Source organism: Thermobia domestica, chromosome 10 (assembly GCF_964235325.1).
Source record: "Thermobia domestica chromosome 10, izTheDome1.hap1.1, whole genome shotgun sequence".
Classification (NCBI taxonomy): Eukaryota; Metazoa; Arthropoda; class Insecta; order Zygentoma; family Lepismatidae; genus Thermobia; species Thermobia domestica.
This window is the reverse complement of record NC_137463.1, coordinates 116,690,209-116,714,317: the sequence shown is the minus strand read 5'-3', so window position 1 is coordinate 116,714,317 and position 24,109 is coordinate 116,690,209. Positions and strand designations below refer to the sequence as shown.

General features: G+C 35.4%; 1 protein-coding gene across 10 annotated transcripts in view; it reads right to left on the bottom strand.

Moving 5' to 3' along the window:
• The window catches only part of LOC145662670 (putative fatty acyl-CoA reductase CG5065), a 323,802-nt gene that overhangs the window by 42,085 nt on the left and 257,608 nt on the right, over positions 1 to 24,109 (bottom strand). For all 10 annotated transcript variants that reach the window (XM_081728473.1, XM_081728475.1, XM_081728474.1 and 7 more), the window contains 3 exons: positions 14,687 to 15,032; positions 5,434 to 5,682; positions 3,068 to 3,213 (listed from right to left, as the gene is read on the bottom strand). In XM_081728473.1, coding sequence (XP_081584599.1) covers positions 3,068 to 3,213; positions 5,434 to 5,682; positions 14,687 to 14,887 — 596 coding nt within the window. In that variant the 5' untranslated portion in view covers positions 14,888 to 15,032. The remainder of the gene's footprint in view (positions 1 to 3,067; positions 3,214 to 5,433; positions 5,683 to 14,686; positions 15,033 to 24,109) is intronic.

The following is a 24,109-nucleotide window of genomic DNA, read 5'->3' as shown; positions in this document are numbered from 1 at the left end:
AGGGTGTGTACTTTTGATGACGTTCGAGCCGGGCGATCTTCGAATGCTACTACTGACGAGAACATAACCAGGGTACATGAACTTGTTCAAGAAAACCGTCGAATTACGGTACACGAGGTTGAGGAAGATTGAACATTTCTGTTGGTACATACTATCGCATCATTCACGAGAAGTTGCAATACTGCAAAGTGTGTGGACGATGGGTTCATCATAAACTGAGTAGCGATAATCGACAGATTAGAACGCGATGCAGCCTTGGGGGTTTAATGCGATACCAGTAAGATGGCAATGCATTTCTCATGTGCATTATGACTGGGGGTGTGATATTTGTCCATCATTACACTCCCAGAGAACATCCATAGAATGGAAGCATAAACAGTTTCCTGTAAAGAAGTTCAAGACGGATCGATCAGCTGGGAAGGTACTTCTTACCCTTTTCTGGGATGCCAAGGGTGTTTTGCTTATAAAAGTCTTAGGAACGAGGAAGAATGATTAATGTTGACCGGTACTATGAAACATTGGATAAACTGAAAAACACAATTCGACATAAGTGACTGGTCTCCTGTCAACTGATGTTATTCTTCTTGACGGTAACACCTGCTCCACATTCATCAGCGAAAACAAGACACAAAATTAAAGAATTGGGGTGCGAACGGCTACTCCACTCTCCATACATTCCCGATTTAGCGCCGAGTGACTTTCACTTTTTCGGTGTTAAAGTCTGCATTGGAAGGTGAACGTTTCGAAACAGATGAAGTGAAGTGGAATGTGAGAAGAGTGCTAAATAGCTAGAGCCCCGAAAGGGTTTGGACAAATTCGTGCAACGGTGGGACAAATGCCTGAATTTCAATGGGAATTACGTGAAGAAGTGAGGAAAAACCTACTACACATGTATGTATAGTTCAAAAATATATCTTAAAAACAAATCTTTTACTACTTAAGAAAACTTGTATACTGAACGACCCACGTCCATATATTTCAGTTGAAATTTCGTTATATATGCGTTAGTGTCTAAAATGTTTTACATTCACACATCGATGCCCCTTGTCAATATTATACAGATTTTCTATATGGAAAAATAAAACTACTTGTTGCAGACAGGATTCGAACCCATGCCAAAATGAACGGTGACAAATAGCTCCATGACGCTATTCACTACACAAATAATGCATCACTGATTCTCTTGTAAAACCATATTTATGTGCTTCACTTCTGGCGCATGGGGTTCTTGGTTCGATCCCAGCTCGCGCCAAGTGAACTTTGTGGTGTACAAACACCGTGTGCGTGGGTTTTCTCGTGGTTCTCCCGTTTTCTTCCACTTTCTTCATGACACCATTTAATTCATATCTCATCACCACCCTTTCCTTTAGTCTAGCCAGCATAACCGTGGGACGTAAAACTTAAAGATTTCATTTTCATATTTATGTGCCAACCCACGGAATAGGATTTTCATTTATTGCAATTATTATTATATGTTCTGTAATTATTATTATTTCTTCATATCTTACCAACTTTGCTGTTAGGAAGAACCTACTGAAGGTACACACAATACAACTAATAATAACAAAAAATTGGGAATATTTGTTCACAGTACTACACTGCCACCGTGATATTAGTTCAGAATAACACTTGAAAGTTTGTAGTATAAGAGTTTTGTTGTTTTTGGAGATTACAGAAGGAATGACTGTTAAGTCAACTTGAAAAAGGTCCTAAAATTTTTAAACATCTAAAAGGAGAAAGAAAGAAAAAAAAAAGAGAGAGAAAAGCAATGGAAAAGTTCCCGGAAGCTGTAGTTTTGGCATTTGTGATGCAACTGCAATTAATTTGTGTCTTGGGTTGCCTAAATATGAATTTGACAAGTGAGAACATGTCTTAGCAGGCAGTACGAATAATGTAGTGAATGAAGGAGTGTGTAGTGATCAGTGGCGTAATTTCACAGATCAAGCAACGCGCAAATATCAAATTCATGTGCAAATTGGGGGAAATCTGATTCAGAGAGCTTGATAGCCTTAAAAACAGTTTAGCACGATCGCGGTTTGACTGTTCCCAAAGCTAAACATGGGCCATATCCGTTTCGCCAAACGTAGAAGAGAGCAAAACCAATGCGACGGTTGAATTTCGGAAGATACCAAAAGAGGCCTTTCGTCGATGTTTCCAGCAATCGCAGGAGCAAGTATGTGTATTCCGAAGGTACCTAATTTGAAGGCGATTAAGTAAATATTATATATAAGTAAAAATCCAAGAGCACTTGTAACTCTCCTTTAGGAATTCTGTATCCTTCATTTATTATGCTACTTTTGTCACGAAAGATTACTATCTCCGGGCAGGGGAAAAAATACAAGCTAGTAGCACGGACAAATTTGTAGACGAGACATTGAGGATTTATTCCTTTCCAAGATGTCTTTTGTCTGCGCTTTTTCTCGAAGAGCAACAAGCAAATTTCTAATATTTTGGATATAATTTAAAAACTTGTTTGAATTGTATCTTTATATGTGTTCAGTGGCATCAACGTATTACACTTCAACATTTGGATTCCCTTCCTAATAATACTCTAAACAGAACGCTCTGGTCTTTAGAAATTATCCGTCCCTGGTTAATGCGTCATGTAGTCCATGATTTGGAGCTTAGGCCTTTGATGTACGGTTTGTCGATTTTTCGTGGAAGCACAGGATTTTTCATTATGTTCGTAGCATTCAGGACAGCGACTTCAATTTAAGAAGCAATAGACTGTGAGTCGAGAAATTCAAGAACAATGGTGTTACTTTTGAATGTATTGATCCTGCTGAATATGAACAATCTAGCCAGTCAGAATTCTTCGCAGATTCAAAAAATTTGCAGTTTATCATCGTAATATACGTTAGCAGTTCATCATTGTTTTTAATTGTTTAATTTCAAATAACTCACTTAATGATTTTTTCCCCTCTGTTAACCCCCCAAAATTACCGTTTTTCTCAACAAACAAATACTCGAATTAACTGAGAGTTAGGACGGGGAGAAGAAGAAATTATAGGTAAATGTACGTTATAAAAGTTATAAAACAGTTGTAAAAACAAAGACATATACTGGCCTTGGTGTGAGAGCATCTATCAATTCGTCATCCATCCATTCTACACACTGGATGATCTTTTCAGGATCATATGGTGGCGGATATATCACTTCATTCACTTCTTCTCGATCACAATTGCAGTAAGCTGTTGACACGTGAACTAAAGCCTAAAACATGTAAAATATATTAGATTACAGGTTATATATGAAAATTAAAATTTCATTACCAAACATAGGGATAAAGTCCATAATTTAATGATAAAAAGTTACTAAGGTATAGAAGTTCAGTTAATGCAATGAAAAATAATAAATTCTACATTGAATTGGTATTTTACAGCCATTTCTTTTCCCTTTAGGGTGTAAGTATTGCCAGTCTTCCTTTTTACAAGCTTTAAAAAATATTCTGGAGCCTAAAATCTCCATTTATAGTAAGTCGGAGTGACAATAAATGCATCACGAGCACTTTTCTGGAAAATGAAATAATGAAAGGGAAACTTAGCTTAGAATATCATTAATATGTCATTCTACTATTCGCCAGATATAATTTAAAAAGAGCAGTTATTCTGCCAAGATGAACAGGCAATAATACTGATTACGACACAATGAAATATATGGGGTTCCTTAAAATTGTCGGGAAAAGCAACTCCCTTATGAGTATAGGTACAAGGAAATGGAAAGAAAGAGAGGAAAGTCGTTGGAAATAGGAGGTTTTTAATCTAAAATGCTGGAATTTTTCTAATCGCTCCAACCGTTTTGACTTTACACACTGGTAAGGTTCCCTATGTTAAATGAAAACGCAACGTTGTCAATTTTATCACTGTTCGCTTGAGCTCCTCACCGTACAGACAATACAACATTGTTAGGAAACGGATGAGGTGTCCAAGTTTCCTTCACATAACAACGTGCAAGTTCACCGTGTCATTTTTGCGTGCCCTTGTCCGACCAGACTGTTGAACTGGAAATGTTGCTTTTCCATTTAACAAAGAGCGCCCTACTAGTGTGGAGCCCAAATGGCTAATGCTATTTTTTTTAAAAAAAAAAAATCTATCATTTTAAACTGGAAACCACCTATTTCCAACAGATTTTTTCCCTTTCTATTTTTTTCGCATTTCTACTCATAACGGAGTTGTTCTAGGCCCTAGACTTTTAATACACGCCACAAGTTTCGTTAACAACGGGGACACTTATTTTAAAGTGTTTTACGTAGAGATACATATATTTCTATTATAAAAGCTTCTAAAGAGATGCTTACATAAATTACAAAAAACTGACATTATACACTTATCCTGACTTTGATTTCTCATTCCCTCATTCAATGGTGTTCGTCTTACTTTAACATATAATCTTTAACTTTACTCCCCACACTAAATAAAATTCTGGGTTGGGGAATAAAATTTGGAACTTTTTCAAATACAGACGTGCACACTAGCACCTACATTATTACCTTAATTGTGAGAAGTAATTATGCACGAGTGCAATAATAAAATGTTGGAATATAATTAAATTTTACTCTCATCCATATAATCACATAGATCTGAAATTGAAGGTTTTTAGATGCTGAAATTAAGTCCTCAACTAATGAGAATACTTGCTAAGAAATACCATGTAGTTATGTTTGTAGTAAGGGACATTCAACTTAAACTCAAATGCATTACTTGCGTGCTTCAGAGAGAGCATTACAAATAATGAATAAGTAATATATTTCAAGCTACTAATCATGTGAGAGATTACTGACTAATTCATGTCAATAGCAGGCAACTAGACGTTACTTTGTGATCTGTAGGTGCGCAGTTTGCCTTGATCTGAAAATCATTCAAAAGATTACATTGTTATGGAAACGAAGACGAACTATTTTTATATTAGACGGTTAATATATAAAACAAACTCCTTTACCCTTTATAGATTGTTTTTCTTAAGCGTGGTTTCATTCATTAAAATGAAGTGGAAAAGTTTCATTCATTCATTGTCAGCTTAGTACACAGATGCCTCGGGAAGAAAACAATATATTTCCCCATGTAATTATATTTTGAGTAAAAATATTCCTATGATATTGTGCCCAATTCTCAGCATTTAAATCAGCAGCAGATACAAATTCAGCGATCTATAGGTATAAAATACTCTCACCAGTATTGCATGCTGAACTGAGAAAACCGAGTAACACCGTCAGGGAGACTGGTCTAAACTTTGCAGTTCTTCATAAGCGTTACGTATAAATTTTCTGAAGATTTATACCCTAAGTTAATTTATTAATATTACGCCTCTTTTCAAAAGAGTTACAGCTTTTTCAAATATAAGTATGCAGTAAAGTCAATTTTCAGTTGCCTATTAGAACTTAATCGTATAGAAACTGTATTGCCAATAAATATTACAAAAATTGTGTGAACTTACCTCCAATCGTAACATTTGATGACAAAGCTCTACTAATCTCTTGGTTCCTAACATATTAATTGTGACTGATAACTTAAGAGCTTCATCGAATTTAACAGTTGCAGCGGAGTGGAAAACTATAGAAACATTCTTAATGAGCAGATTTTGATCCGATTTGCTAATTCCTAATTCTGGTTCCGTAACATCTCCTTGAATCGGTATAACTTTATCAAGAGCATGCGGTTGTTCTTTTCTTAACTTATCGAAAAGCTGAAAAAGAGAAAGGATTACATCTATCACAATCTAAAGTAAATAGACGAAATTCAAGTTACCATAATTAAAATGATCAATTTTATCAATTGTGTTCAATACCTTTTTTCATAATTAACATATCTACGTATAATTATGAGAAACTACTGGTTAAAATTTTATGGTCACAAACAAAATTTGAGCGCCAAACTTTGCAAAGTACATTCCGAAAAACTTTATTGAGTTTTTCATAAATAATAATACATACATTCCGTACGTATGTACTAAATGCCTCTTATATTCAGAAATACTGTCTTTACATAACCTCTCTCAAAGGACAGAAAATGCGGTAAATTAAATAAAGGTTTAATAGTGGTAAAATTTTAAAAGACCATTAGTGAGAAAATAGTTGAAGATTCTAAGTGTTCACAATATTCACTGAAGGTGCCCCGTGGCTGAATCGCCTACACTTCTACACTATCTACAGTTATCATAAAGCAACAGTTGTATTCCATACTGTCTGCCTTCTCATCGACTAACTTGAAATAATTATTACTTAAAAATGTTTATGTGCATATATAAGAAATAATTGTTACCCATTACTCCATAATGGTAATTCAATGTTCAATTCCAATTGGTTGTGCGATAAGCATGAACGTAACATACCAAAATATGGTTCTTTGCTACAAAAAGAACGAGAGAGAGAGAGAGAGAGCTGACACTGACTATCCCCTCCTGTGTGTGACTTCTGACAAAAAAGTTCATGAAGAACCACTTGTTGATTACTAAAACATTCTTTCTCCTCCCCTACATGTTAAGTTATGCTTAATCCCAAATTTATAGATGTGAAGTTAAAGGAAGGGACACGGAGATGAAGGATTATTTAGTGAAGTCGAAAAGGTACGGAATTAACTATAAAATATTACAGAAAATTCACTGGAAACCAGGATAAATGATCACTATGTATGACTAGGTGAGGAACTGTTATCATCTAACATGATACACAGTAGGATGCAATGTATCACTGAAGTACATTTCCTTCATAGTCATTTGAACTTAACTCCAGCCAATCTAAGAGCTGTAACACATTTCAACAGTAATTTCACATTTGGAAAGAGATAATTAAAAAAAAGAAAAAAGAAAGAAAAAGAAAGAAAAAAGAAAAGAAAGTGGGAGGATTCAATACTCGCTGACTACTGTGGGAACTTGATACCCAGTACTGAATACACACATACAGAAGTGTCGATTAAATGTTTATGTTCGACCCTACTGTTTATAATACGAATTCTTGATACTAAAAGAGAGACATTGGCGTTTATAACAAGCAACTGTTTCACACTTTATTTCTTTTATATGTATCGGTCTTACTTATGTCTGCATATGTATATTCAATGTAAGACAGTAGGTGGCATTAATTGCTTGACTTTTTTTTTTTAACATTATACTCCAGTAATTGTACTTACAACTCATTGTAGAAGTTGAGCATCCGTGGCTAAGCGGTTAGCATACGCGCCTTTGGCGTGGGAGACCCGGGTTCGATTCCCGGCGGGAACTCATGTGGTTCGGATTCCACGTTAATCAGTAGGTCCACGTCTCATATAGCCTTGCTGCTGAAAGGGACGTTAAACTCAAAATCAAATCATTGTAGAAGTCACATTTTATTCAATACCGTCCAAGTTATGACATCTGCGTTTAACATTTTAATGCATACTTTAAGTACAGTTTCAACCGATTATTTTAAACACGTTAAAATGTAAGAATTTTGATTTGATTATTTCTGAGGAGCTAAGGCTGATTGAAGAGCCCAACTTCACCACAGTAATCAGTGCCCGTGATATTATATTATTTAATTAAAGCTACTCAGGTAAGAAAAGGCTGAGCAATTATAATATAGTGTATCTGTTTTTATGAATTATTACCAGTTTATGTAATACTTTGAAGGAAATGGGAAGTATTCTAACTTCGAGTGGAACGTATTTTAACATTTACATACATGCTACGTCCATTCACTGCTTCTGTAAAAAAGCGAATGTTTGGATTTTTTCCTTGGTAATACCTTCAAACTGTGCTTAATTAAAAAAAAAGGTACTGACTGGAAAGAACCATGCATACAAGGAAAACGAGTTTTCCAATAGATTAAACAACATCGAAACTTCGACACACAATAATACAAAAAGTAACGATGTTAGAAACAAAATTCGGATGTTTTCTTATCTTTTGAGAAACTATCGAAGAATTAAAATAGGGTTTAAATTTATATAGTATCAACGCAACCTGAAAATCCGGAATAGAAAAACATTTCATTAACTATGAAAGCTATTTTACTTGAGTTATCCATCATAGTGGGATTTACGAAGCCACTCGTAATTGTAAAAAACGCAACAAGTGAGATTTCAATACCAAATGTCAAAACATTTTATTTTAACATTGTAAGTGTTAATCACGTGTATTATATATGATCTATCCAAAAAGACATGTGCTTTATCCAAAAATACATGTTTTAGAATCCTAAGGTACTCACGCAACAATTTTTATGGAGGTAGTTGGAGAGTACTTTATATCATAGGTCCGTAGTCAAACTCCCTCTATAAAAATTGTTGTGGAAGCACCTCAGGATTCTGAAACGCGCATTTTTGGATAGGGCACATACTAGTTCCTAATGAAGTCTTGACCCGACCAAGGTAGGTCCCATAGTTTTGGAGTTATGAGCCTTTAAAATTCATTTTTTCATGATTTTGGCAGACACGTAAACGATGGGGTTTTCGCCCTATGTTTATTGGAATTTTTTTGTTTGTTTTATTCTCAAGAATCACTCCTCTGCTTTTGTACAACGAATTTAGCGCCATACTGCATATATATATATATATATATATATATATATATATATATATATATATATATATATATATACGGAATAATCGAACTTCTGTAGACTGCGGATCACGCATAAATACGTGTCTCCATTCGAAATTTATTGATCAGTTTTTTTTTTTTTTCATATTTTTACAGAGTTACCAATGTTGAATTTTTCCGTGGATTTTATAGATCGTAGTTCTGTCACTAGATGATGTTCAAATACTCCTTACTGCTCTGCTGACATCTTTGTCTGAAAAGTATGCCCATCTTGTTTCATGGGAAAAATGACAAGAAAAGGTCTGCCGGGCGACGTCATACACCTCCATTTGAATGAGGAATTTAGCGGAAGTGACGGCGATCTCTTTGATGGAGAGGCATTTTAGATGTTTTTAATGGTTTTGGTCATTTCTAGCATAACTACAACAAAACTACCAGCAAGAAACTATTCTTTTCCGAGTTCCAGATGTCCACATAACTTGGCCAAAAAACAAATCCCTGACTTTCCATGACCAAATTCCAAATTTTCCTGACCACTGAATAATTTAAAAACAGAAAAAAGATAGAAACTCCAGTCTCCACCTTCCTCATAGCTGGCCTTGTTCTCTCTCCGCTTTTGTTTCTTTTTTTTTTATTTTCTTTAATCCAAACGAACGTAAATTTACAAACATATGCATTAGGCCGATATTACACTTACTATTTCATAAACTGAATAACTGAACAATGGACCTAAATCGATTTTTCCCTGACTTTCCCTGACCAATCCGCCATTTCCCTGACTTTTCCAGAATGTGGACAGTCTGGTTAATGAAAATTAATTGTAAGCTTGTTATATTCAAAGAAAAGGATCCATACGGGAGACTTCCAGGATCTACAATTACTGGACTGACCCAGGGAAACACTTTCTGCTCAGAATTCCATTTCAAAAGTCGCGCTTTGTAAAGAGCTCTGCTTCGAAGTTACTCATTCAAAAAAATACTTCACATCATAAACTGATACACTATAATGCAGTGTAGATCCAATCCAAAATGTAATCCAATGTTTTAAAACATAAAAAATGTATATAGTAAGCAACGCTTCCTTTTTGTATATTGTGTGTTTCGTCAACATTTTTGTAAATATTACACAATAATAAACGCACTTTTCAATATTGCCTTACTGTTGAAATGTAAAATATACACCACATTAAGAAAAGCACTTCGAACTCTTCAGCGTTATATGATACATAATTTTTGCATTTCTAGATTTCAAGATTTGATTTTTTTAAACATAGTAAAAAAGGCCAGGATTCCACCAAGTAAGACGACTTGTGTTTAAGAGTCCAGAACTGAAAGTATTAAAAGAAAATGAACATGACGAAACAACTGTTACAGTGTTACACATAACTGATAATTCAATAAGACAGATTATTGAGTGGCACAATAATAACAAATGACAAAAAAAAAAAAAAAAAAAAAAAAAGTTCCGTTTTACTTTGTTGTACTCGGTAGACTCCCAAACGTAAAATATTGAAACCGGAAGTGAGATCTACTACTTTCAGTTCCAACAGAGGATTAAACACAGAGATAAAACCTATAATTAGGTCACTGAACTCGTATCAGGAAAAGATTTCTCGCTATCTCTTATCGATTGTATTCTATAGAAATTCTATATTGAAACCGGAAGTGGTTAAATCTTCTTCTTTCTGTTTCAGTAGAGGAATAAACGCTGAGATGTATCTATTGCTGATACGCTGAATCCATGTAAGTATTTCTTGATCGTTTTTGCTCTGATACCTGTCAACAGAGACAAATGAACGGACGAATGAAGTTCTATACGACTTTTCATACTTATGGATAGCATAGTTTGGGGCTCCAAACCACAGTTAAATTTAGAAAAAGGAGTTTTAAATCAAAGATGAGATAATTTAATAAAGTATATTTCGTATCTGTGTATGAGAAGAAAGGGAATTCACGGAATATAGGTTAATGACGATGTACATACTGTCACGGGATACTTTCCATGAATGTTGTGGACACCTAGAGGAATGCTGTTTAGCAATTTCCTCAGTTATTAGTGTTCCTTATCATGCGATCTTTCATAATTTTATCCGTTTTGTACATTTTTTTTTTTTTTTACTGCATTTTCTGTTCTTTAAGAAAGGTTGCGTAAAGGAACAATTTTGTACATATATGCGGGAGTGGTGAGTGCGAATTTTTATCAACACAACATAGTAGGCAACAGATAAGGTCATAGGACGTAACTTCAGTAATGATTTTACAGTTTCTTGTTTAAGTAATATTTCTTGGTACTATAAATTGTGAAGTGAAGGGAATTGACAAATCTATTTGTATTTAGTTTTCTGTATCTCACAAACAAACTACAATTTTCTCAGTATGCTTCAAGTGAAGGAACTTTATCCACGGAATTAATTAGTTAGAAGATATTAATTACTAAGTTTGTCAGGTGGTATTAAGTTTTGGATCTGAATGTATAGCAGTGAGAAAAGTAGTAATAACTTTATAAAAGGCCATTTGAAGAAACAAAGAAGAAAGAAAAATAATGTAAGACTAATTCAGAACATTTGACAGCTTTATGGTATAACTTTCACATATTCTCTGTACTGTTAAACATACAATGTAATAACGTAAACATGATGGAACAGAACATGGAAGTTTAAAGATGCATTCATTGAATTACCGATAATTTAATCAGCAACAATGACAATTGCAATTACATCTGTGTCCATGTGCGTACTGGATGCTCAGTGTAAAATTTGTCTCAGTTTAGTATGATCATTTACCATTCGCTATACATAAAAATCCAACAAAGGACATATCCAGCGGAAAAGAAAGTTCATGCACGATTGAAATATACAAGTCAACTATGTTACATACTATATTTGATTTTTACCTCTTCGGATTACGTGTTGATGCAGGCTTAACATCACTGAATACTTGAACACATTGCACGCAATTAAGCATTCACATGTAAATCTTGCGCACACGGTCACGGATATCAATGTTCAATTTATTTTGTATTGAAGCAAGAAGAAAAATATGTTTATAACTGTGCCGCTACAGTAATTGATAATTTTTCATAAGATAATAATGGAGGAAGCGAAGGCATTAAAGAGCAAAATTGTTTCCGTAAGGCAAATACAAGAACATAAACGGTCACAGTTCTCTTTGCTGCTGAGATTTCATTGTAATCATCTGCTGCTCAGAAAACATATACCCTCGCATCCCACTTCACTTTCGATTTAGAAATATCCTGATAACTTTCTTTAAAACTAACCATCTATTCTATTGTCATGTTTCAGCGGCATTCGCTTTCAGTAACCAGTTTCAAAACTGAATCTTTCATGTACATTTACTAAGAAATTTGAATAATTCGAGAATTAATAGTAATAAAATTGTCAGATTCTATTTTTTAGGAAAGAGCAAAGAGTACAATTTTATGTCCAGCAGACAACTGAACGCCACAGGACTTTACGCATGTCCATTACTCGTTAGCAAAATGGCGTCCTTTACTGTTCGTCAGAAAGTGGAGTGCTGTTTTTGGTTCACAGAATTCACGTCTCCTATAACAGTACAGAGAAGATTTAGACAACAATACGGACAGGAACCACCAGACCGTCATTGTACTGTTAGATGGCACAACTATCGCTGGAAACTTGCTATGTGTTGAGGAAGAAAGGCAATGGGAAAAATCCGTGAATGAAGAAAAAGTGGAGACGGTTCGGGAAGTCTTTCAGGAGAGATCACGTAAATTGATAAGGCGTGTGAGTACACAACTGCGAATCCCGCATTCGACTGTGAATGATATCGTGAATAAAAGGTTATGCCTCAGAATCTACAAGCTACAACTTTTTCAAAAGCTTGAGTTCAATAATTTTGCAGATATAAATTCGCTATTGAAATGATATCACACATTAATGAAGAGAACGATTTCCTTAAAAAAAGTAACTTTTTCTGATGAAGTCACCTTACATAGGTACGTCAAGTAAGGTGCATAGGCATAACTGTAGGATATGGGATGAGAAAAATCAACATCAGTTTGTGGAACATGAAGGCAACAGCCCAAAAGTAAACGTGTTGTGTGTATTGACTGAAATAGGTTCATTCTTCTTTGAAGACGCTACAATTACAGAAGCAAAACATTGGTAATGTTGAAAAATTGTACTGTACCTCACATTCCACAGGGATACATAATCCAACAAGACAGGATTCCTCCCCATAGAGAACCTATAATCGTACTTATTACTTTACACAAATAACAAATACATTTCAAATATCACTTCTGCATCTTAATGATCATGGATAAATTGTGTGTACAGTGTACAATACAATAAATGCAACAAAACGCAAACTATGCATAGACAAAACTTGGTTTGATATATATATATAATATATATATATATATATATACAGTCTTTAGACAAAATCCCGAACACAGGTACTGGTATAATAAAGTAGATAGAAACTGGGATTTAAATCTAGGGCTGTTCTCACTTTTTAGAAACACTGTTAATTTCTATAAATACATGTTAAATGAATAATAATAATAATAATAATATTCGTTATTTTACAATAATTCGTTCATTATAAAATTAGTGCCATTTTATTAGCTTCATGTGTCTGAAATTTCCGAAGATGCGTTACCACTTAAAAAAAAGTTTAGTCTCCAATGCAGCCACATATTCTTGCCATTAATCAACCAACAATTGGGTTCGTAACGAAAGAAACTGGAAACTATGATGCGAAGAAGTCTTCAATCGCACGTTAAACCTCATGGCCATTAGGGAAGATTTTCCTGCAAAGACGTGATCGAAATGCAATAATAGATAACGGTTGGTGGCAGAGACATCAGAAGAATACGGTGGATGAGGAAAGATGTCATGGATTCATAGAGAGTCAACATCGTCATGTATGGGTTCACTTCAGGATGACTGAAAACAAATTTTGTGGTGCATAATATAGTTAAGCATTATAACGATCCGCAGTGACGGTTGATCGCAATCCCACCACTGTCCTGATCGTTAACTACTGTAGTACCGGATTCATCACAAGTAACAATTCAATGCAGGAAACCTTCTCAGTTATTCCGTATACTCAGCGAACTGCACATCTCTACACAGGGATCTTTTAAGCTTATAGACTGCGCCAACTGCCGAACGACAGTGGTATTGTATGGTATATTCCTACCCTGTCTTTAATTACACGAAAACTTTTTCGATAGTCCTCTTCTACGGTGCTCCTTAGGAGATACAAGAACTGCTGTTGATCGGTGGGTCATTTTTCAATATTTTGTCACCAACATGAAATTTCAAAAACCAACAGCGCATGGCGCGCATTCACTCACCATTTCTGGCCCTAATGCATTTTTTGTGTTTCATTTTTGCAGCCAGATGTGCAGAATATCTCAGTGTGAACTCAAAAGAAAATCACTACCAATTGTGTGTTCTCCGTGGTGGATTTTAAAATAATCATGTTCAACAACCTGCTAGTTATCACTGACTCGCACCCCAGTCTATTTTCTGAACCCACATGGATTTTGTGGTGTCGTACTCGTCACCTTGGTCATAGTAACAATTTGATAAACTTCATGACCATGTTTTAAGCTAATTTTCAGTCGTAAATAACGTACAAAATCTTTGCCACAGTAGATACTGAAATAACGTATAAATCTTTTACTGTAGTAAATAATAGAACTAACTTGAAGGATGCTGTTTTCTAAAATATTAATTTTAGACTCTGTGTGATAATTATTTTGAAAAATGAAGGATGGTACGAATTTCATTTTGAGTGAGCCATTTGCTTAGTAAATCTGATATAATGTCATGTTTCGTATTGAGTAAATTACGTACCCAACTTCAGGATGGGTTTAACGCTCCTTATTAGCACTGAGATTAAGAGAAACAGACCGACAATTTACCTTTGAACCATTCTGTATTTTTTTCCTCTCGATTTGAAGCTTTTCATTACCGTAGCTATATGACACATGAAATTCAAACAATATTTGCACCAGTGAGAATCGAACCCGGGTCTCCCACGTTTAAGCATATGGCTTCAAGAGAGCTAAGTTTAACTTGCTTACTGAAGTTTACTGAAGTTTAAATCTTTTGCACGTTCTCATACTCAAGTTTCGAGCATTTAAAATAAATAATTTTGCACAACAATTCAATACTTACCGGACAGTTAATGAGTTCTTGTAATCGTGTAGAAATGTCTTGACCTCTTTTGGGCCTCATCAAAACGTATATACTTTTAATACCTGGACATGATCTAAGCAATTTTTCCAATAATACTTTTCCCATAAAACCAGTGGCACCTGTTACAAAAATTGAGCGGTCCTGGTAAAACTGGGCAACAGATATATATTCACTTGCCATCTTGAATGGTTACTCTCTGAAAATGTGTCACCCTTGCAAGTAATGAGCAATATTCCGTTCCTCTATTCAAGTGTTGTCACTTCCAGCTATTCATCATAAGGTATCCGGCTTTACTGTTCCCATGGTTTTCGTCTGCTTGAGGTCTCTGAAATAAAATCAAAAGCAATATAAAGAATATTGAAATTCTAGATTTTACACAATTTCATACGATTGTATACTATACAATACAGAAAAAAAAATGAATAAAAGGAAAGAAATTATCGTACGAGGAAAACTGGGAATTAATTTACTCGCGATATTGGCGTTACATTATCCAGTTATAGTATTATCTTAACATTGTAAGTCTTGTGGCTTGATTAATACATAAAAATGGAAAATGTTTAAAAGGATATCACAGAAACACTGTCAATTATATATTAAATTTACAGGGTGAATCAGAAATATGGCTACACATTTGAAATAAACGTAGTGTATACATGTAAACATAGTGTAGTGACATTGCATATTGTTGATGGAAATGATGAATAGTACACAAAAACTTAAAATTTTAAATTTTTTATGTTAGACATGACATCACAATCAAATTGGCGCGGAACATAAAGAGGCAAATTACAGTGTCAACGATTGCATACCAGCATAACCTTGAGGACATGAAACTGTAGTGATTTTCACGTATCACTACTGCTGCCCACCGTGGGAAAGTAGAGAAAGTAGGAAATATTATATATATAAACGAAAATGAAATCTTTCAGTTTAAGATTTCACGATTATGACTTTTAGGGTAAGGGAGACGGATGATTAAGGCATGTGAATGATAATGTAAGAATCGGTGAACTGAAAATGTGGGAGAAACCTGGAGTACCCCGAGAAATCCCACAGACATGATGTTGCACCAGAAACGTATGGGGATAGAACCAGGGACCTCACGCACGAGGTGTCGAACGCAGACGTTGCATTCATCTTCAGGGATTACTATGAAGAGACCACAGATGTGTTGACATGTGTCGGAAACAAATAATATCACCAGGCTGATAGCCCGAGAACAGAAATTTTCTCATGAAGCTGTGTTCCACGTGAACAGGAAATGTCAGTCTACTAACTATCATTTTTTACCACAAAGAATCCTCGAGTTATTAAAAGGAAATGTTGAAAATGCGGATCGGTCACGATAGACTGTTAATGTTGATTGATAAAAATTCTCCATGAACTTATGTGTCAGCGATGCAAAATAATGAACATTGGTCACCTTAACAGGATGGTGCACTACCTCCCTATGGAACTGAAGCGAGGGATCGCAAATTGAAAAATAGTAGGTAGTGAGAGGGTTGACAGAATGGCCAGCTCACTTCCCTGATCTTACAACGTGTGAAAAGATTGGCTGTGGGGTTATTTCAAGGAAAAAGTCACGCCCGGAAAACACGAAACATTATCATACTAAGAAAAGCAATTGCGAAAGAAATATCATCATTCCATTAAGGGACCCATACATGCAGACACATGCATGAAGAAATTTTCCTTCATGCATGAAAAATGATAAACCCACAGGCAAGGTGATCGTGTATGGTCTCGTTCATGCATGTTGAAAGTTTTCAAAATCTTTTGTAAACATGCATGATGGTTTTGCCGTTCTTCATGCATGTTTACCGTGTATGTGCTCGTTCATGCAAGTTGGTTGTTTTATATTTAGGTCCGCCAATCACGACAGGGAAGAAATCACGTGACTCTTTCCTTCGATTCATTCTTCTAGTAAGTTGGACAGCAAGTTGGTACGTTTGTAAGCAAAAAAAAAAAAGTCTTCCAACGTGCATGATGAAACAAATCTTTCATGCATGTTGGTCATGCAGGTGTGTGCGTCTATGGCCTCCATTAGACATTCATCGTAAAGTAATAGTGACTTCCCGAAGCATTACCAATTATATTTAGATGTAACGGCACATACGAATGTTGTGCACATGGGCAAGTTTACTACAGACAATCGATGAAAACAGAATAGCATGGCGAATGGTGACTTCACAACTCTGAAGAATAGTTTTTATCTTTATTTGTAGGATTAACCTATTTTAATTTGACCACTTCTAGTTTTACATCTCAATTTTGGATTGCAAAATTGACAACTACGGACAATTAAAAGAAAGAATGCTTTCTAACAATGGAAAAAAAAAATAATTAGTGTCCTAGATTAAATTGGATGGTTATTAGAATTATTAGTCTTCCATACTACAACCAGAAGATGAGGGCTCGAAAAATCCCGGGTCCCGCCAAGTGGGTTTTATGCTGCATCAACATCGTGCACGTAGGTTTTCTCGAGATTCATGTTTCTTCTCACTTTCGTCACTCTGTTATCATCCATCTCATTATCACTATTTCCATTAGCCTCGGTGTATAATCATGAGATGTTATCCCGAGCGCCACGTTGCAATGGTGACTGGAAATGTGAGTCTGGCGCGTTTTTTTCTCCTCGTAAATTTTCCCAATTTTTATAAGTGTCTGGAAGGGTTAAAAGTAAATTATAATAAATTCGTTATGAAGTTCAAAGTTTCCAATTTTACCTTGAACCTTGAGATGAATGACTTATTATTAGAGTATATTGATCCACTCAGAACAGAGGACAATTGGTATTTCAATGATAAAACTATAAGACATGTACATGGACACAAAGCACACACTGGTACTTTGCAACACTTCATTTTATATTGCTGCAATTGCCGTTATCTTTGAGGGATAGCCTGTACACTACGGTAACTTTTTATACCAGTAACTATAATTTAAGGCTAAAACATGTTGGGTTATGAAGGCCGGATTAAGGGAGGGGCTTAGGGGGGCTATTGCCCTGGGCCTCCAAGTGGACAGAGGCCTGCCTCTACTTTGATCAAAATCTCAGCTGGCTATCTAAAAAGAATCATGAAGATATACAATCATCATCATAAAACAAAATATAACCAAAAATATGAAGCATATTCCCTTAACTTTCCACTGTACTTTCCTAGAAATGTGTTAGGTGAAGTCAGCAGGAGCCACATATTTTTTTCTAGCACCGGGCCTCCACATGGGTTAATCCAGCCCTTGAGTTATGTATCAAACTGAATTTGAATTATTGTGTTGCCAGGTTTTCAAAATTGGCACGTAGCTCAGAAGAAAAATCTTCGAGTCCTGCATTAGGTGAACGACAAAAGTTCTAGCAATGAATATCTTAAAGAGACATGATGTAAATGGTAGTTCCTTTTATTTATTTTGCACACAATTCAGGAAGAATGATTGTTCTATGTTTTATAATAGGAAAATCCATTGCTTTTCACTGAAAAAAAAAAAAATAACTTTTGCCAATCGAATTAGTATTTTAGTGAATTGTAAAAGAATTTTGAACATATATGCATTATACATTTGTTTACCATAAGAAAGAAGGAAAATGATTTTACCTCCAAATATATGAATGGGAAATACAACTGACTGACAGATTTCAATTAAGTCAAAAAGTTCAAGATAGACTGATTCAAGTTGGGAGGCTTATGCTTAATTCTTAGATGCTTGCTGAGAAAGAAAATAAAGGTAAAATCATCACCCTTACGAGCTAAACTAAACTAAATAAACTATGCATTCTTTATTTATTGACATGCTAGGAGCATACATTGAGCGTATTTATTTTCCAGGAGTATACTCTGAAACCTAAGCACAAATCACTTTACATAACGAGAGCAAATAGTGTTTCTTTCCTGACAACGCTGAATTTATATTTATGTCTTATTATACGTATATCATTAGTAAGATTTTAGTTATTATTTTAACGAAACTAACCTAACACTCAGTATTTTATATGCTTTAAACGGGCACCGGTGAGAACGAACATTCGCTAATGTCAAAGAAATCAAACTTTAAACAGAAAGATAAGTCAAAATGATTCGAAGGAAAAAAAAAAGTCCAGCACGTGCACATACAGTAAGTATAAACGGACAATATACGCGTGCTAATCGGCTGGTAAACCGTAACTTTGAAGGTCAAAGCTGAAGCATGCCGCTGGCCCTACTGACCTACAAAAAAATCAGTTGTCGGCTCTACATCATACCTTGAGGAAAGATGTTCATATCACATACAGCATAAATGATCTATTACTCGCAGTTTTAATCTGCAATGGTTTACGTTTATGGCAAGTCAGCTGTATCATGTAAGAATGCAGATCTCTTATGTTAGAGAAGAGGCAAAAAATACAATGTATGAATCAAGAGAAGTGTACTGTATAATAGGCTGTACTGTAATACTGTTTGTGTACACACACACACACTTTATATTATATATATATATATATATATATATATATATATATACATACAGGGTGGGCCATTTTAATCAATCCACGGAAATATCTGAAAAATGATAAAACATAGAAGAAATGTTTGAAGTACACGTTATATATTGCTAAGGGGGAAAACCAATTCCGCCAAAAGTACCCCTCTCCGCCCCCCGTAAATGGGGGTAATGGGGGTAACTTTAAAATGTCAAATGGGAACATGGGTCGAGTAATACCTCGTTCGAAAGGTCTTGGAAAACTAAGTAACGCTGTGCCAGAAGATGTTTCATATGGAGCACCAGTTTCAAAATGGCCGCCATGATATGGTTCGGAAACTCCAGTACCCGTAGTATGAAAACCATGGAAGGTAGATGAATGGAACAAAATTGAAATACGTAAATATCATAGGGCATATCGAATGATGTGATCCCTGTGATCCCAGTGGCCTCCTTGAAGGGGTCCTGGGGAATAGATGTTTCCTACCAAAGATGCAGCCTTCCAACATGACAATGCACCAGTACACAGTCAGATCTATTCAGGCGTGGCTTGAAGAACATAATTAACTTCAGCACTTCCCCTGACTCGCTCAATCCCCAATTTGAATATTATCGAATATCTATTGCCAGTCTTAGAGCAGAGAGTAGGGTTGATTTCCTTGATAACCATCCCTGATGCAACTGAGTAATCACTGCATGAAGAATTGTCTACGACTCCTCTGCAAACGATTCACTCCATTTCCACCTGTATAAAATGCCATCTGTATTCCATTATTTCAGAAGTTAATGTTTTGAGCTAAATAGATTCCGCCAGTGGCGATGCCAGAGGAATAGGTGGGAATCAAACGCGAATATTTTAAGCAGCAGCAATATATCATTTGAAAGGGCTTAAGGAAAGAAATTATGTTGTACAAGTTTTGGGTTGCTCGGTGACAGACAATATCAGATCAAAATCAGGGTGCACGAATGAACATTGACACCTCTGTAATTCCGAAATGGTTGAAACTGTGAGAACATGTCGTCAATCTGTTTTGACGAAAACATTTCGAACAAAGCTAGTGACCCCACGCCACTCTTTAAGGGGACAGAGGACCAATTCAAATTTGCAAATGACAACACGGATCGTGCAATTCCTTATTCAGAAAATCTTACTAAGGTTGCCAACCATCCGATATTTTACCAGACAGTTCGGTTTTTGAAATCCTTATCCGGTGTTCGGTGCGACTTCAAAATCGGACGTTAAATGTCCGATAATTTTTCCTCTTACTAGTCCTATTCTCTGTTCTATTTAGATTATTTTTTAATTCCGTGGAAAGCAGATTTAGTTGAACCTGGATTCTCAAATGAACCGCATTTGACAACCGGATGATCATGACCATAGCGCAATTCCATTCCGCAACGAATTTGTTGTTCCGTCGCAGGGATATTATCGTTTGCAAGGTGACATTGATGCCAATTTGGCCTATTTTTTTTGGCTAAATCTAGCCTGTTTGGAGATGCATTTAGCCATACAAATATAACATTAAATACAGTTTATTTCATGAAAAAAAAATTGCCATTTTTGGCTTTTCTAGAGTTAAAGGAAGGAAAATTTACTGAACTTATCAAAACTGCTAAAGGTCAACAAAAGTACATTTTCAAGAGCGCAGCTAGCACTGCTTCGTCCTCCGCTACATCTTCCAATTAAATAATACAACCAGATCCAGTAAAAGTATGCAGGCATTATGAGACACTACCGGCTCTAGTGACGCTGGTAACACTTATTTTTCAAGTATATTTTGTGCATGCCATAATTATATTGTCAATTATATTTACTTTTCTGTTTCAAATAGTGTAGATGTATGGTATTATTGATAGGAGACTACAAAAATTATATGTACCACTCAACCAAAACTGGAATAAATTTTATAAATGCTTCAAAATTACCTAAAGTTATTAAATTCGAGCTCCAGATCGCTCAATTCTATGTGAAATAACCACTTTCAGGTAGTTCACATTTTTTATGAGCGATGATGTTTAGAGTATACATACTCCAGCAATAAAAGTGCACATAGAATCTTAATTTATAAAGCAGATGGATATACAGTTTAACCTAACAACAACTTTTGTTTACGGTGTATATACTTTTCATTTTTTCTAAATCATTAACACAGAAGAAAATTCTTGTTACTGACAAGTAGCCATAGATGTTCATACACGTAGGTTACGGCAGGACTTCCAAAACTAAGAGAAAATATCACTCAGGATAAAATATTCCCAGCTTTCTGAATGTCAAACTGAGAAAGAGGTGGTAAAAGAATTCTTTCACGACTGCTGCATTCTAATTGACAGTATTTGACAGATGTGTCCCAGGTGAAGGTAGTGAAATCCGTTTCAAAATTGGTTTTGTGGTTATCCTATTATAAAGAAATGAAAGAAATAAGCCTATTGAACGCTATAACTCCGAAACCTTCTAACAATGGAATTTAGTGCAACGGAAATATTTTTAAAATTCTTATAAATAGAAAACAATATTAATCAATTAAATTCGTTAACATTGACAGTATTTATCTAAAACTCGCAAAAGTGTCAAACCAGAGAGTGTCTTAGTATTTTTAAAAATTAGATTAGATTAGATTTATTAATCATTCTATGGACCATATTACATGTACATTTGTACAAAATGGTATAGAACTCGTCAGTACATAAAATAGATACAATATTTGGAAAATATATATAGGCTACACCAATTCCACAATCTATAACAATATTTTATATCCTGTATATATATATATATATATATATATATATATATATATATATATATATATATATATGCATATTTCTATTTACCATCTGATACATATACAATAGGGGTTTAATCATTTTCCTGTTAAGGTATTCATCTACTGTATAAAAAGTGTTATTTAATAGTTTGTGTACTGAGTTGACATAGAAGTTCTTTTCCTGAGTATATTTTATGTACCTAGGTAGTTTATTATACAGTTTTACACCCATATAGATACGTGACTTTTCCATATTTAAATGTTCTATGATATACAGTTACCTTTTCCACGCGTTAGATAGTTGTGAGTATCACCATCTACAAAATGACAAGTGTACAAAATGACGATTTCTTGCCAAATAGATTTCGGTGAATAGTAATTGTATATTGACAACAAACGAATATCAAGTAAATCCCTATTGGCTATATAGCTAATGTACTTGTCTTTGGCGCGAGAGAAGCGGATTCGATTTTAGATAGATCTCATGCTGTTCGCATCATACGTTAACTTGAGGTCCACGTCTCATATTACCTCGCTACTGCAAGAAACGCTAAAGGACCAAATAAAAAAGACTGAGATATTTCCCAATGATCGCAAAGTTTTGAGGATGGTGAGGTAGTATCTAATTTCACAGTTCTGCTGTTGAATTCTTTAATTTTTCTTCAAGATCAAAATTGCAATATTGATTTAACAGATGTGATTGTATTGACTACCTCAATAAATCAATTTTATGATTTTGAAAATATTTTATTCAGTTTTCGCCCTCCCTCTTCCTCTTTCCTTTTTATTCCTACGTAATGGACGGGTTAGTTATAGTGGATGGCTTCCCACAGGTTCTAATACAAGGTTTGTAGAAAATCAATGACAGGAGGATTCTCTCACTCCCTCTGTCGCTGTCGCTCCCTAATGAGACATAAAATGAATTAATTGAAAACCCTGAAACTACGACACTAACGCCGGCCATCAACGACAGAGAACGGAAAGATCGCTCCGACCAACAAGTCTGAGAGTGCATTAGAAGCTGAATGAACGAATGACACCGCGGTTCAGAACAAATATTAGTCCCTTTTGTACTCCATTTGAGAAAAATAACCGAACATCAAAGCGGAAACTTGTTTATATTTCACTATTTCTTGGTTTGTAGAATTTATTAAACACTACACGTTCGAATAATCTTTTTCACATTAGCATCTTGCAGTCACAGAAAAAAAGTAGTATCGTACATAGCTACTTGTAATCAATTAAGTTCGCAATGACAACCATAATACACCACCCTTCTGAAAATACATAGAGTCATTGGGAGCAAAGTGGGTCGTGGGGCGAAGTAAGTAATACTAAGAAAAAATTAGAGCTGGCAACACAGTGATTGTTTGCATTTTGTAAGTCAACTCACTGACTAAAACCAGCAGTGAATTGAAGTGTTTAATCGAGTTGAGTCTGCCTTCTGACAAACGAAATACGCAGAACTGCCAGCGGCTCTTGTTAACTTTGAAAAAAAAAAAAAAAAAAAAAAGGAAAGAAAAGAAAATAAATCTTTGAATTTTACGACCCACGGTTATGCCGGTTAGGCTAAAGGGGACAGTGATGATGAGTAATAAATGAAATGGTGGAATGAAGAAAGTGGGAGGAAACGGGAGAACCCCGAGGAAACCCACCCACACGGTGTTTGTTCACTACAAAGTCCACTTGGCGGGGGCTGGGATCGAACCCGGGACCCCAAGCACCAGAGGTGAACGCTCTACCACTGAGCCATCGCGGCCCTTGTTAACTTTGGAGTCGTATATGTTCAGTAATATCAATTAGTCTGCAAAGTACTGAGCTTTTACTGCACGAGATGACGTCCCAAAAAAGGTACCTAAATCGCAAAGGGTGAGGCCTAATGTCACATGACAGCTGAAGTAAGTAGGGTCTATATGTGCAAAAAAGTGGTGAAATTCTCATAAGACAAAGTATTGCGCCGTGAGGATGAGTAAACTTTCCGTAAAACTGCACGACATTTTACAATTTTATTGCGATGAGGAGCAAACGCTGCGTAGGCCAGTGAAGACAGTCGTGCTCTTTATGGGCAAGATACGTTATCAAAAGCAACAGCTAAAAAATGGTTCAGTAGTTTGCATTCTGGAAATTTCGATGCTCAAGACGCTCCTCTCGCAGTGGGCGACCACGTACAAGAAAAGTG